The sequence below is a fragment of the Amphiura filiformis genome, chromosome 4, assembly GCF_039555335.1.
Source record: "Amphiura filiformis chromosome 4, Afil_fr2py, whole genome shotgun sequence".
In the NCBI taxonomy this organism is placed as follows: Eukaryota; Metazoa; Echinodermata; class Ophiuroidea; order Amphilepidida; family Amphiuridae; genus Amphiura; species Amphiura filiformis.
The window spans coordinates 35,362,391-35,378,961 of record NC_092631.1 but is presented as its reverse complement, the minus strand read 5'-3'; the positions used below and the strand labels follow the sequence as shown (position 1 = coordinate 35,378,961).

The 16,571-nt window shown below is 36.8% G+C and overlaps 1 protein-coding gene across 1 annotated transcript in view; it reads right to left on the bottom strand.

Moving 5' to 3' along the window:
- Positions 1–6,195: 6,195 nt before the first annotated feature.
- LOC140150838 (histone deacetylase 4-like) overlaps positions 6,196–16,571 on the bottom strand; it is a 130,898-nt gene continuing 120,522 nt past the window's right edge. The window contains 10 exon segments of the mRNA XM_072172981.1: positions 6,196–6,333; positions 7,030–7,183; positions 7,493–7,711; positions 8,658–8,776; positions 9,731–9,828; positions 10,198–10,515; positions 10,766–10,869; positions 11,547–11,664; positions 12,182–12,432; positions 13,885–13,942. Of these exon segments, the coding sequence (XP_072029082.1) occupies positions 6,288–6,333; positions 7,030–7,183; positions 7,493–7,711; positions 8,658–8,776; positions 9,731–9,828; positions 10,198–10,515; positions 10,766–10,869; positions 11,547–11,664; positions 12,182–12,432; positions 13,885–13,942 (1,485 nt within the window). The 3' untranslated portion in view covers positions 6,196–6,287.

The following is a 16,571-nucleotide window of genomic DNA, read 5'->3' as shown; positions in this document are numbered from 1 at the left end:
CTAGTCAAAATCATATTCATATATGCCTCTTAAGTAGGTAAAAAAGCTATAATTTATTATACCTTGGAAGTAACAATGACAATGTTGAAGTTATCAAAAATCTTTCCACTTCTGCATTTACATATTTCACAAAATTAGCATGCATGATGGGCCATGATGCAAGATAAAATTGACTTGACTGCCATCATTTTGCACCCAACTGTGGAGTCACCTTACAAAAAAAATACAAACTCTTCAGAACACTGCCCTCTTGCGAGAGTGCCTTGTTCCTAACACTGGTTCCTAGTGTATTGTTCTTGGCTGGGCACTTAAGACTGGACTCTCACCAGTACTCATGCCTACAAATTCACTTGATATGGGCATAGCAATAAGCGAGCAATTTACCAGTGTAAACACTGAACTATTACTGCATAGTAAATTACTAGTAAGTAGATAAGCTTTCTTGACAGCAATTCATAAGAAGTTGTAATATTTCAACAAATATGTCGTCCGATATCATGGTACCAGTGCAGCCGGTCCCTGTGTGTGTCATTGTGCTTTCATCAGACGTGTCTCCAAAGTCAGAGACACCTCTGATGAAAGTTGACATGCTGTGCCCAGTACTGTGATATTTGACGGCGTAATCGCTGAAATACTTTAACTTAGTAAATTACTACTTTGAATGTTCAAAGTTGGAGGTGAGAGACCTACTAAACCAACATGTCAGTTCCTTGGAGTCCTATTCATCTCCAATAGGGCAGTGCTTTTACTCTTGAAGAGATATACAAATGACATAGTTTTTGTTTATCATGTGCCTGCACGAGTAGTTTTATATACATGGGTGGCCTGCCACCTACTCAGTACATGTACACAACTCATCTCCACAATACACAGTTCAATATCTAATAAATATTCATTCTCAATTGTTCTTAAACTTGTAAGTTTGTTGCTTGGGCTGAAAATTATTTAAGATGCTGTTCACACCAACAAATATCAATTCTATCATACCAACGCCCCAACAAATGAAAACCAACAACCACAGCTCAAGTCAAGTGGGTTGAGAAGTTATGTAATGAACTGTGCACTCTGAGAATGAGACTCCTTGCAAAATAACAACAAGTAACATTAAATCTTATTCTACTGCAATAGCATTAATATGGCTCACTGAAAACCCTGGAAATTTCTAGATTTTTTTTGTCTATTTTTGAATGGCGGTTTATCAGTTCATATGCCAAAATTCTTGTTGTATTTTCATAAAAACACTATCTTTTTTGCTTTTTCTTAGTTATGTAATCTACTTCTGTTAGTAAATACCAAAGATAATCACACAATATTAGTTTACTGTTGATATCTTTCTTTCATTTTTAACAAATCATAATTTGCAGTCCATTTTTTTTTTCATTTCTTGGTTCTGATATCCTGAATGTAGGAAGCATTGATGAAATCGAAAAAGAGGTCAAAGTTCAAGAACATGGGGAGGTCAAATCAAACTCAAGTATTTGCCATTTCACAATGCGCAATGTTTGTATGGGGTGGCACAATGTTTGTAGGGGGTGGAAGGGGCAATGGTATAAAATTGACAACATGATAAGATAAAAATCCACTGGAATTTACAAATTCTTTGGAATCAATGGCAATTTTGGTGTTTGCACAGTTCGTTCACTAATTTTAAAAACTAGTCTCTTTCACAACTCTAGTATACATGTACGCATCAACATCGACTGCCTGTATGTTAAGCGTGTAGTGTCATCAGTGTATGTGCACTAGATTTGTGATATCACATGTGCTGTTCTGATGATAGCAGAAACACCAAAAACAATAGGAAACTACAATGTTAATTACAAACACAACACCACCTGCAAGCAAATTAAGCTTCACTGGTAAGTCACATCATCACTCTGGTATCGGTTAATTAACTAATTAGCGCTAACGAGTTTTAAGTCGTTAAGCGGCAGGCATATGAAGACACATGCTCAAAATGAAGTAGCCACATGAACACTGCTGTTTATGTATACATTATATTGGCATAGTATGCCTCACAATTACTCAAGACTATGTACAATACAATACAGCTAAAATATGCACACACGCAGGCGTACGCAATTTAGGCTTTTTTTTACTATTTACTATTTTTTGTGTTTTTTTCATATTTGTACAATTAGGCACATGTTCTGGGATAAAAGAATGTGCCGTGTCGTTTTGTCGTTGCTATTCTTGACAATTTTGCACCTTTTCATGGAAAAATAAAATATGTGCAAGTATTGTCCTCACCAAAACATTTATATTTCTTTGTACATTTTCAGTGTGAGTACTTGCTTTTCCCTATTATTTACCTTTTGAAAATCGTTTCCACTATAAATACCCTGTTTTTTGTCACAAACAAAATTGTTTTTTCATTTTCAACGTCCATCCAGTTTGCCAAAAATAACAACACACGTAAACTCTCACGGCACAAACAAGTCCCTGGTTCTCCATCAAAAACAGGAAACATCTACTTTTCAACCATATAGCAGACGTATAATAGAAAGGATTATGTGTGAACTCTCTGTACAAAAACAATGATATAACATACTTTTCAAATTTCAATGCACAAAAATACATCTACAATCTCGTAACTGTAATGCAAACATCATCCAATGCGCGCACAAACAAAAGCTATCAATTTTTTTCTTTATACATAATAATATAATATACTTATCGATACCCTTGTTATATTAACAGCTATAATAATGGGTGGGATACAAACGTCATCCACTGCCAATTTCCCAAAATGGCAGCTTTTCATATACAGCAATATATTCCAGTACCAACACACACAGTACTGTCCTAAAAAATAAAGAAAAACAAAAAAAATAATAATAATACCTGGCATGACTGCCATAATGCACAAATATTACAGTGCTTTCCACTCAACACCCAAAGAGGCAGTTAGGAGCGTTTCTACACACCACAGTTTCTCAAATAAGAATTGTGGTTACAAGGTTTCTAATATTACCCAAGAGTTGCAGAAACAGAGGCAGTCTCAGCCTGTCGGTATCAAATTTGAAAATTGGATGAATTTCATTTTGAAACATTTTATTTTTATGAATTGGTCTCTGAGCTACTTTGGATTGGATTACTTGAAGCTAAACAATGAGCAGCGTCGTAGGAATGTCTTATGCTGTATCTGCTCTCAAAAGACCAATTACATGTCAGCTAAAAAATTCATGTCACAACAAAGATATTTCATCAAAATACTTCTGTGTTTTATAAAATAATCGTTTTTGTTTTTTGATGTTTTTTTGGTTGTTTCATTTTCACTGCGGTCATTCAGCGAAAAAGATGTTCTTCCATTATGACTTCCCACTGCACTTGTGAATGGTTACCACATGGATACCAGTTATTCCAAGTGCCCCTTCCTCCCTGACAAAAATAAAAGTGGATTTATCATGCTCTTGTCGGCCAGCAATCAAATTATATTCAATAATATTATAGTAATCTATCCCAACAAAATATATTATGGATAAAATATAAAGCAAATTTTCTAGGTCTGTTCCTACAATATGTCCAAGACCCTATGAAAAAAAAGTATCTTAATTTACTTGAAAAACCACAGCAGCAAGAAAACACCTTTTTTATCTAGTGTGAGTAATTGCACCTTAATGATAAGAACCTACAATGATCAACTCTGGTTTCATTATAAAAGAATCTACATGTCACAACAAACAAATAAAATGTTCATTTAATCTGAATTTCTGAATAAAACCATGAAACAGTGTTTTGATGTGAGCACTACACACTTAAATGTGTGGCCATCTACCATGAATGGCTTGTAACATAGACAGAGCTTGTTTTGAGATATAGACCATTACAAAGGATTTCCAAACATTTCTACTACTGCAAACAAGCATCAGGGACGTGTAATATATCAGTGTAAAGCTTATTTTGAGTAGAATTTGCCTGTCCAATATCATAAAAAGTGACAATGCCAACATTACAGTGCATTTGCGTTGGATGGTCGCATATTTTAAAAGTGCATTTGTATTAGGCTCATCGCAAGAATACTTTCGAGCACTTTACACATAACATGATTAGTTTTATTATCAATTTGCCATCAAAGTGTTACATCATATATAGTAAGCAGATTATCATTATGGATCACGCTGGATCACCATGATCAAAAGTCTACGGCATGTAGCATCATTCCAATAGTGTGTGTGATCCAGGTACCAAGGATTTATGTAACCACTTCACTGGCAAATTGGAGACAACTTGATTTTTTTTAAATAAATATCCAAGATTTCACAAAGAATGAATGAATGAGAAAAAGAAACAATAAATAAGTATAGCAGCTGCTTCAGTATAATTTTACTTGGATGCCAGGGATGGTGGGTGAACTGTGCAGCTTGCAAAACTAATACTCATAATGTTGATATTACACGATCAAGTTCAACCGATGTAAAGAGAAAATACAGACGTGTAAACTATGAAACTCTTCTTTGAGCAAGATACAATGTAAGAGCTGTTCTGAAGTCAGGTTTGTTCCTTTAAAAAAAAAGTTTGTACATGCCCTTTTCTCCTCTCTCCTACTATGAAATGTACACAATGTTTCAAAGTGCTGCTACGAACAATGCTATATTTACAGGAATTGAGTTTTAAATGGCACAGGCAACATCATGGTAAACTTTTTGATTACAATATACAGCATACCTTACATTACAGGTTATATCAAAATGATTGGTACCCATCAGGTTCTAGTGATTATGGCCAAGACTGCCTCATCAAAATGCAACATTAGATCCATCTCATTTGTACATAATCATTACCAAGAATCCTAAATCAGTAATTTGTGGTCATATCAAGAGCATCCAATAAGGCACGCCTTTCAATCAATATCAAAACTGACATTTTGATACAGCTTGAATGATCGGTGTAGGAGTGTGAATTTGAATCTCTACTACAGCTAGCTGCCAACCTACTATAACATATGTGTTCCCATATCTTATAAATCTGAATTTTCCATACAAACTCTGTATTTTCATACATTCATGTACCATTTTTCCATAGTAAATTGAAAATAGTATACCAGTTGATGGCTAAATGCTTTGCTGGCAGCACTCGCAAACATGTTTCCACAGAAATTCTGATGTGCCTACAAGTGTTAAAACTCAATCCCTGTATATTCACTGTCTTCCCATATAAAGCTTTAGGTTACACTCGGTTATTGATTCACTCATTTGCAAAACGGGAGGAAAAAATGAAATCACACAAGTTTCTAAGAATTAATGATTTGTACTCTACCCACAAAGCCCAATAATATTATAAAAAACCACCCAACACAATATTCAACAACTACAAAGAGGTATTCAATGATTTTTGTTCACATGGACAAGAAAAAAAGTAACTTAACCACCACAGAATACTGGCAACAACTTGTTTTTGATTGGTTAATTTTTCACAGGTTGCAAAAATACAAAGGCAGGACAAGGGTTTGAATTGCCACAATTCTACATGATTCAAATAGGTACACAAAAGCACTACTTTGATTCCTTGTCCAACTCCAGTTTGTTAAGTACAGCACCGCACAACCCATCTATGATTGTCATAATCTTACTGGACCACTAATGGATCCTTGTGGAACACCTCTTGTTTTAAGTTAAATTTTTGGCCAAATTTACCTTGACCTCGTACTCAACCTGCTCAGAGCTGCTTAAAGATATAAATACTGCACTTGGTACCAGTCTTGTACAAAAAATCTACATGATTAATAGTTTCATACAATAAAAAATGTGTCCGGTTGACATCTGTGAAACGTTTCATGTCTACAAGAATCACCAAACTCACAACATGACTTGAAAAAATCAGTGTATACAAGTTGCTACACTACTCTTGTTGTAGGAGCACCCCCCTGGTATGAAGGTCTCCATTGTAACAAACAGACTGACCAATCACAGAGCTGCACATCAATTTACAGGTAGCCTTTGTACAATAAGCTCTTGCACAAGCACCTGATAAAAGTAGTCCAACACCTCAACACATGTACAAACCGCTGGTGTGTCTAAAGCACAATGGTAAAGCAGACTTAAACATAGCACTTGGTTGTACAGTCACATCATGTTGGCGTACCAATGCCGACATAACTCTTCTTTCCATGGCGACGCCTCTTCTCTGCACTTAGCTCCAAGCATGCTTGGGTAAACACTAACATTACACCCTGTGCAAGCTTCTGTCCGCTTCAGTTTTTTATGGCAAGAATTTTCTACATGCAGCTACGTAAGCAATACATATTTAGATTTGGTTAACCATCCGAATGGCTGACAACACTGTTACTATGACGACGAGGGTGCAGCTTCCTCCTCCATGGGTTCTGATGATCTGTGAAGATAAAGGGTCAAATACTCCATTAATAATCAGCACAATTATCAACTACACTTTTAAACTAATTCTTTGAATTGTTTTATGCCAAATATTAAAAAATCTTGATTAAATTCAGCTTTTCTCAGTTTTGTGTCTGTGGTTCTTTATTTTGGCACTTTGCAGAAATATCAAGATCAGTTTTTGGTTTTTTTTACATAAGTAAACCATATGCAACATGATCAAGGGGAATGAGTCAGATGTCGCTAATATTGTTTTTGAGATATTGGCAAAAACAGTGTTCAAATTCTTTTGTTTTATATTGTTTTCACCCATTGATAAATTGCACAGTAACCAGATGTGTCCCATTTTGATGGGGTTTGCATCAAGATGTAGCATTCGTACACTCCCAGAAAATGATGTAAAAAACTTCTAATTGAAAATTGCTGACATATGCGCCTAATCCCCCTGATCATGTCACATATATGAATTATCAAATTTTGCTGGGGAGCCTTGAAGACTCAGAGCAGTGAGTCACTTTTTGCAATCAAATTAAACTGCACACACATGATTTTGCTCTTTGCAATAGTAAAATGAATACATCAATAGTGTAAAAGCCATAATATGTACATGTATAGCACCACTATAAGGCGATTCAATTTCTTATAAGGTTCTGCTGGTGCAAATGTCAAATGAATTGAAACCAATAAGACTTACTCTGCTTGTTCCTCCCCTGGTAGCTCTACATGCCTCATAGACAATGATGCAAGAGCAGTGACTGTGTCTGCCTCTTCCTTCTCACGCTTCAATGCCTCCTCCGCCGAACACGACACAAGTTGGGTCATTGTTCTCACACTGGTCCAGTACTCAGCTGAAAGCCACAAGAAAAATGGGAACACTATAAATACCATGTACCATAGTAAATTGAACATTAAACAATGATGATTGCTAGTATTATTCTTTGTTTCACCTCAAGTTCGGTAAAGACATATGTGCATATTTCGACGGTCACAATTTCGTGGAACATTTATTTTCACCCTTTTTGCACTTGACACAGCTACCACTTTGAAAACTCAAATTTGAGAATTTAAAAGTAGTTAAAAATCAGCGAAGCGGGAAAAATTACACATGCGAAAATTAACATTCTACAGTAACGTAAATTAAACGTTAGTCCACTTACATTGGATGCGTATCGTTTGTTGTAAGCACTCAATCGCGTTCTCGTTTGGTGTGTCAGTCAGAGCTTTCTTTGTTATCGGTGGTCCCTCATCTCCAAGAAGTACCTGGGCACATACTTCGGCTCCATCACAGATAGCCGGTAAATCGTAACCGCCTTCTAAGGCTAGTACAACACGGCCGCCTGCCAAACCCATCAACTTTTTGGTCATGTACCCAAAGCCTGTTGAAATAAAAGGAAAACAAATTTTGAATTAAATACAAACCAAAATGAGGTGAGAGAACTCATATAATACAATTTTCAATCTATATTTGCTTGACATAGACCAGATCTAAGACCACCTTTATTTGGAACTAGAGTGAAATTGACACCTTAAAAACAAAAGCCACAGAGTTATTTACACTTATATCGGATCATTGTGCTTCAGAGAGTCACTGAACACTTTAGCCCAAGACACACCTTATATATCACTTTTAGCATCATGCAGGGACGCAGCTATATACAGGAGTGAACCCTTGTCAACCTACATAACCATCACAGCCAGGATCAGCTCACTGAGGTTTGAGACCGGGACAACTGGCAGTAAGTTCTTTGTCATGGTGAATTTCAAGCTAGCTCAATTTGTCCACATGCAAATATATTCTTTTATGCATAGGTCTGGTAGGTTGCACTATGGACCACAATGGCCTCATCCCAATGCCATAGTTCAATAACCTCAATCAAAACAATCATAGTGCAAAATTTGACCTTAACCATAACAGGACTGTATACTACAAAATACTACTTGATAATCTAAATATGCGCTGTTTGTGCATGCATCCCACGTGGTGTGATGACACAATCGCCATAAGTGATATATAGGCACAGTTTCACTGGCCAGCGAAGCTCAAGACCTGTGGCAAAGTGCCGCCGACCGAGTGGTTGGCATGCGAGAGGTTTCAGGTTCGAATCCCACCCAGAACAAACAACTTCTTTCTTTGTTTTCTCTCTTTATTCCTTCCTTCTTTCCCTTCCCGTTGCCAAAAAGCCCTTAGGCAGTTAGGGTTAAGTTGCAGAGTATGAGTTTTTGTACCCAAATTGTCAAGGTCATTCAATGAATGTAGAAATGTATTGGGGTTAAAGAACTGTGCCTTGATAGATGTTGTGGATGCTAGTGTTGTTAACTTACATGCAGGTGTAACCTTGTAGCCTCCGAGTGGATTAGCATGTCCATCAGCTGCATCAAACCCTGCTGATACTAGAACTACATCGGGTGAAAACTCCCTTGCTATCGGTAGAATTACAGACCTGCACAAAAACAACATAGCAAATTAGTCAATTAAATCCTCAAAGCAGGTCAAGTTCATGCAAGTATCTAACAAACAATGAATGTCAATTATTTTACAAATCAAAGCCTGGCTTACTCAAAGAGCTTATTAGGGGCTGATGGAACCATGAATTGATTAAATACATGCCCAATAAACAAAATGAGTTGGACAGTCTACCCACTTGCCTCTATGACTGAAATCCCCTTCACACTCCCATGCAGCTTGTTTTTTCTATTTGGGAAATGAGTAAATTACTTAAAGCCATATTATAACATTTGCTGAGGAGGACGCCTCACTGATTTTTAAAATTAATTTTTTTACATTTATATTGTACTTTATTAAACCAATATACCCTGAAAAAATCAAGACTCTAGGTGCTGTAGTTTTGTCAAAATCCGAGATTTTGAATAAAACGCCTGAATCAGCGTTTTATTATTATGATAGAATTATTAGTCGAACGCATGCACGATGTTCATAACACACAGTACGTACACAGCGTGCGCGACGGTGATCTACACAACAAAGGGCCGTACCATAACATAACCGAAGGAGTGGTACGTATTGGCGACATATGCGCTGGTAGTAAATTCCAATTTTCTTTGCTCTGCCGTAGTTGTTCGGCTCAAAAATAAAAGGGGATATATCTGACAGTAAAAACTAACATTTTATGGCAAAGAAATGCTAATCTATTTTGTATGAAAATGTTATAATATGGCTTTAACTCCTAACATGATACAATTAATAAGATTTAATTTCTTCCTACTATCATTGTAACTTGGCAGTAATAACAATACCTGTTGCAGCTAATTAGTAATAAAAACAAATTAGTCTTTTCCTGAACTTGTTCAAGTAAGACAAAAAAAAAGGAGTTGTTCAGCCAAAATGGGTCAGTTGGTTGGCCTCCAGTCATCTGAAGAGGGAATTGAATTCTTACCTGAATGCTGCGAGGTATTCTGTGTCTCCCATTGGAGGCTCAAGAGCACCATGCCATGCTACGTTTACATTGTAACCCAGTCCAGTACCACAACCACACTGAAATACCAATCAACACACTCATTAATAACACTCGGATACCAACATTGTCCAAATTTTCACCCTTGTGTTTTTTCTCACTTAATTATAACTGTATTCATTCTCAGCAGGTTTGAATTAATTATAACAAAATAAACACTGTACATTACAAAGTTGTCTGCTGCTTTCTCATCACTGAAGTATAAAAAAATCAAACAATATTCCATTTCTATGAAGCTGAAATACTATTCCTTGCAAAATCATGAAATCATAAAACAAAAACTCATGATTTTGGGCATGACACAAACCACAAGGTTGACTGCAAAAAGGTGCCACTTGACACATTTTGTGTCCTAAGCTATGTCAATGAAACTCAAAAGAAACCCTTACCTCATCTGGTGCTCCCGTCCCTGGGAAGAAGTTACCGTTGTCATGACGATGCATGGACATATAAAGCACATGAGGATCTTCATAGAAGATCTTCTGTGTAGAGTTGCCGTGGTGCACATCCCAGTCAATAATCAAGATTTTGTTCAGTTTCAACTTGAGTCTCAGCTGTTTGGCCGCAATTGCCACTGAGTTGAAGAAGCAGAACCCCATCGCTTGCGAGCTCTCCGCATGGTGACCGGGAGGGCGCACTATCGCTAAACCATTTTTCAGTTCTCCAGCTGCCACTTTAAAAGCTAGTTCTATAACGGACCCTGTTGCCTGGACACACAAAATGAAATACACAAGACATGATCACACTAATGAAAATTATGTTCTTCAAATTATTTACACAAAATTATCATAAAGGAGAATAAATTTATAAGATAAACCCCCCCTCATTTATTGTAATTGTAAATGATTAAAATCCTTTCTTTTAAAAAATTCAATTACATGGAAAAAATTTATGATGTGCATAATAATCACATTAGAAATTGAAAGCATAGTCTCTTGCGAAGATTTTAATACATACCATGCGAGCTGCACTTGGTGAGTGAAGATCATTCCAGATAGTGTCTGTGTCAACTCCTAACCCGCCACAATGTAACCAAGTAAAATTTAACTTCGGAATGCATGCTGGGGAGGGAAAAAATTTTGCATGAGTGAACAATGTTCATAGAGCAGCAGTAAATTTGTCTTTGAAAACAAAATATCTTTGACCTGTTTTAACTTGGTGACCATTATATTGCTATATATGTGATGACTTAAAAACCATCAAAACTTACTGCTTTTACAGCCAGTGTGTAAAATACTGCAAAATAGCAGCAAGTCCACAGGATAGACTGCCCCTAAATGTAACCCATCTTTCCTGAAAATAACCTGTGTATATATTTGGTTTTGATGTATCGCACACTGTCTTACTGTCTAGTTTTCAGTGGTGTACCAGACAAAAACTTCAAAGGTGGGCAAAATTGCAAAACGGTCCAGCTGACTAAAATGACTAAATGTATGTGTGCAATGCAGTTATAATGCTGATATGGACCAAGATGAGGATATTTGTGGCCTAAAATAGGCCAAATGACTGATGATCGAGGTGGACATTGCAAATTTGGTCAATTTTGGCCCGGTCGGTATGTCACTACCATTTATAGTGGGAACATTTCAGGGTGTCTGTTTGACAGGCTGGCTAGGAAAATTGCATGTCCGATGACTAAGTAGTCATTCTCGGACATGCAATTTTACACAATACTAAATACTGCAAGGTTGTTAATTTTGAATTCCTACAAGTTATTTTGATAATTTCAGTGACTTACCTAATTTTCTGGTGTCTATTTTGGATCTATTTGGCTGACTTGTTCCATAGAAAAGCACATAACCTTCACTATGACATGACTGTAATTCTTCTAATGTAGCTTTCCTTGTTCTTACTCGCTGTAACAAAGAAAATATCAACAAAAACCCATCAATAAACTTGTCCATTCAAATCACAATTTCCATCATTTTTCTGTTCCTGTCTGTGTGTTTATGTCTGTCCATCCATCCATCTGTCTGTCTCTCTCTCCCTCTCACACCACACACACACACACCCCTACATGCATTCGTCGGTAAATAGGGGCTCTGTACTGGACTGCTGAGAGAGGACATGTTTTTTCTAATATTCTGCACCTAACCGGGGACGTTGTCCTGTTTTACACAATTATTTATACTCAATTGTTTTTTTGGATTTTCACCTATCAACAGATCTAATTTTTATATCAACAATAGGGGACACACTCTCAAATGCATTTTTCAGCTGTTTGCAGTCAATTGTACATGTCAGCTAAACGGGAAAGTCCCCGGTTGCAGTAACTTCCACACTTGAAATGCTGCGTTTCATATTAACATCCACCTTTGCCGGCAAACACGTACACACATAGGTTGTATTACAAACAAAATAGCAGTCACTTACCTCACATCTATTGACAATTTGTGTTTCTTGGAGGCGTGCCCAGATACTCTGCAGACGACCCGGATGTTCCGGATGGTTAGCGTTGTCCCCACACGTACACTGATGTTTAAGCATGACCGTGTCGTAGGCTAGCCCCGTTGTGAAGCGGTGTTTGGTAGGTAGGTGTTCAGCAGGTGGAATGCCTAGGGGTAATGTGGAGGAGGCTGGCGAACTTTGTGTTCTCGTTAACGACCTGTGACCTGCTTGCACCTCTGTGAGTAAAAAAAGGGGGAAAATGAATATATATTCAAATGAGGGACTCCCAAATTAGAATATATTGATGTTCTTTGCATTACGTAACAGTCTGACTATATGGGTTTGAGACTGTGTGAGTAGATCACTTCAGGTTCAGTTTCTATCTCAGCAACACATTCTGTTCTGTTGCGCAGTTATCATTTTTTATTCTCATTTTAAAGTGTGTGTCAAGTTTGCTTCTTTAGAAGCATGAATGTTTCAGAAAGATTAATAAATATTTATTTTTCAAGTTGTGGCTGTTTCAGTCTAGGGTGGTATTTTGGTCGATTAAGTTTATTTATAGGATGGTACAGTGTGTGCTTGTCAATTAGCAGCAATATCTGTTATTGTGTGTATGTAGTCTGATGTAAGGATAGTCATAACAAAGGGGTTTAGCAAAGAATAGTAAATTATACATGAATTTTGTGATACGTGTACAATCTTTTCAAATTGGTCTATAGTAATATAATGATTCCAGTGATTTGAGCCATTGGATATGTTGCATTTTATCCCATCAATTTTCAAAATGATTTCAACTTTTTACATTTCCCTTAGTCTACCACAAGTAACAAAGCTTCTTCTGATAGAATCTGCTTATTCTTATCATTATGTCTTCAGAATCTGGGCTCCTATACTTTGTACATAACCTGGCTGTCTGATCAATTTGTGTATCGGTCACCTGGAGCTACAGGGTTTTTTCATATCTGTAGCCTCTTCATAGAGTGCATAGTTCATATACTTTATGTGTAAAAGTCTCTTTTGGTGTGATTTTTTTGTAAATGTGACAAGCCATGACCAAAAAAATCATTTTTGACTAAAAAATCACATTTTTGACCAAAAATCAAATTTTCACCAAAAAATACATTTTTGACCAAAAATCACATTTTGACCAAAAATCAAATTTTCACCAAAAATACATTTTTGACCAAAAACACATTTTGACCAAAAATCATATTTTTGACAAAAATCACATTTTGTCCAAAAATCACATTTTCACCAAAAATCATGTTTTTTTACTAAAAATCATGTTTATAAACAAAAAAGATTCTGAAGACATAATAATGATAAAATTGGATGGATAATTTCAAGCATGATACCTGAATTTATCAGTCTCGCTAGAGTTTTCAAATATCACGGTCGACTTCGTCTCGCATGATATTTGACAACTCTAGCTCGACCGATAAATTCAGGTATCACACTCAATCCGTCCAATTTTATATCAACCTTGCCCTTGATAATTGGGTTTGATTCTTGCACTGCTTGATGATATTTATATCATCAATGGCTACCCCCTAAGGCATGGGTAGTTATCCACTGCACAATGGCTACCCCAATGGAAGGCAGGGGGCAAATCAATGGCTACCCCTAGGGAAAGGCACAGCCCTGCTGAATGGCTACCCAAGGGAAGGGCAGGGGACGGCTTAACCTACCTTGCTCTGTCAGACGTAACCTGCCAAGTGACTGTTGTCTCAAGAGTTCTTCTTGTTCCTATGGTAACAACAAACACAATACAATCAATTTAACACAAAGTGCAAATGGCAACAGTCTGAATTCAATCATTTGTTTAAATTGTCCTTTGTATTGTCCCAAACATTTTGTTTGTTTCTCAGGCTACTATGATGACATTAGCAACTGTATCTTTCCTAGGAATCTTGCAAACAAATAACATGATCGTTTAGCATGTATCGCATTTCATTACAAATATATCGCACATTAAATTACACAGATTATTCATGCCTTATAGTAACAGTATAGCAAATATCTGTCAAGGTCACACATTTAATACCCTCTTGGGGTTTCTTTACAATATAATACAACAGCCAAAAATAAATGGGGCTTGCTTGAAGCTAGTCCAAACAGGAAGTGTAACCCGTACCAAGATTGTTACGTGATTAATGCCTTCTTGTAACAAAGCCAACACTACGCTGCCAAAATAGCTGTTTACAGGGCGGCCACTTGTCTCACTAAACACGGTATCTAGGAAGTGATGGATTCATTCATGGATTTCAACATATTTCCAAAATAGAAGACTCTAAGTCACGTTTTGATACAAACTATTTGGTAGAATAATACAAGCGAGTGAGAATAATGGCCACATACAAAAAGGTTTCAATGGTTCACCATTGATTACTATCCTTCCACACTGTCATGTTAATGATGAAGTGCACTGGCTTAGCCAGAATGTTTTTAGAGGGGGGAAGAGGGCAAAGGGTGCAGGGGGAAAGGGTGCAAGGCAACTTTCAAGGCGGGCAAAATTGGATGAAAATGGTCAAAAATTGACTTTAAAAGTACAAAAAGTTAAAAATCAGGGCATCCAGCATCCCACAGAGTCCCCTTTGCCCCCACCCCTCAAGTGGGGTCATGATAGGCTAAGGTAATCAAAATATGCACCTCATTCACCGATTAATGTTGCATGCATCATTTGACCCTGACATGACCCACTTCTTTTCATGCAGTAATCAGGATGCTTACATCGGTAAGAGCAACAAAAGGACACTGCTCAGGATCCTGCACATTTTGTATACAGTATATGGCCTAAATTCCTAAAGACCTGTTATGTCTGGCAAAGTCCCCATAACTACATTCTATGTACATTACATTCCAAAGTACAGTGGGCACATATGACACTTTTCAAGTCAAAATAAAGTACAAACATTTTAGTATGAATAAAAACATTGACTCATAATCAGCGGGCCTTATAACATTGCAGATTAATACCGATATATTTTATTTTGAGAATTGTCTGGTGATATCTCGCCAGATGCATCACGAATTCTAAATTGAAGTCCTATACTTTGTCTATTTTTTTAACAAGCAAAATATAGACCAAACAGGTCAACTATATCACTGTTAACTTCGGTCTACTTTTGCACATAGTGGTAAAAGTCTATCAATTCATGCTGATTACAAGCTGAACTATGGCTTCATATATTATTCACACTAGCTTCAATTTGTTTTGTTGCCATAGCAACCTCATCTCTCTCTTCAAACAAGTTCTATATTTATATGTCTTGTGACTCACTTGATTCCATAACTTGCTATTTTCTCCCTCATTACTACACAGGAATTTAATTACTAGCTATATATTTTGCACACCAGTGAAAGTCACCAAACACGCCACCTTGCTTTCTCTTTATAATTGCTGATTCATGTTCAAGCTTGCCAAGCAGCCGTCAATCATCGAAATCAACTGATCAAATTAAATCTATTCCAATACAACACCACATTAACTCATGTATCAGTTCATAATCCTATTACAGAGAGTATCAATAAACCTTTTCATTCATTTAATTTATTATTATTAAGCTATAATTCGGATTGAGTGTGTCTTTATGCAAATTAAATGCAAGTATCTATAATTAAATAACATAACAGATTTTTTATGCTCTTTATATTTACTTATAACATTCGGTTAAAGCCAGGCAAAACCCAATAGTGCTCAGAGGCAACTAAATTAAAGGGATGCCAACCAAATATGACTGGAAAGGGATACGGAAAGAGGTTGATTTTAGACACAGGACGAAAACCGGAGCACCCGGAGAAAAACCAGGGAGTATGAGCACGGATCGCCAACCAAACTCAAATGTGGCAATGCGGGGAATTGAACCTGGGTCGCAGTGGTGAGAAGCGAGTGAGAAGACCACTACACTAACACCATTTGACAAAAGATACTTGAGACAGGTGTTTTTATTACCAGTTTACTCCCCAAGTCAAAATGCTGTATATAAGTAAACAACATAGCTGGATACTGTGTTTTTGGGGAGGCAAATATTTCGAATGAATGTTTTGAATCAGAATGCTATCAAAGTAAAACAAAGCATTTGCTAGTAATTCGCAAAACAAATAACATCTACTCAGGCCAAATTTTGACAATGAGTTACTACCATTACTAACTTGCTCAGTACATACACTTGCTAATATTGAATCCCCAGGTCTCTTGAATACTTGGTGGCAAAGTTATGAACCTTTTATATGTCCATTTGTTTCTCATCACTTTTTGCCTGTATCAGTTTCATTATTGCAGAGTTTAGCCTGATTGGACCAGATCCGGCCACATATTGTTACTTTGTACAGCCCTGTTAGCATGTCTTTGGAATGCACATGTTCACAATTGACC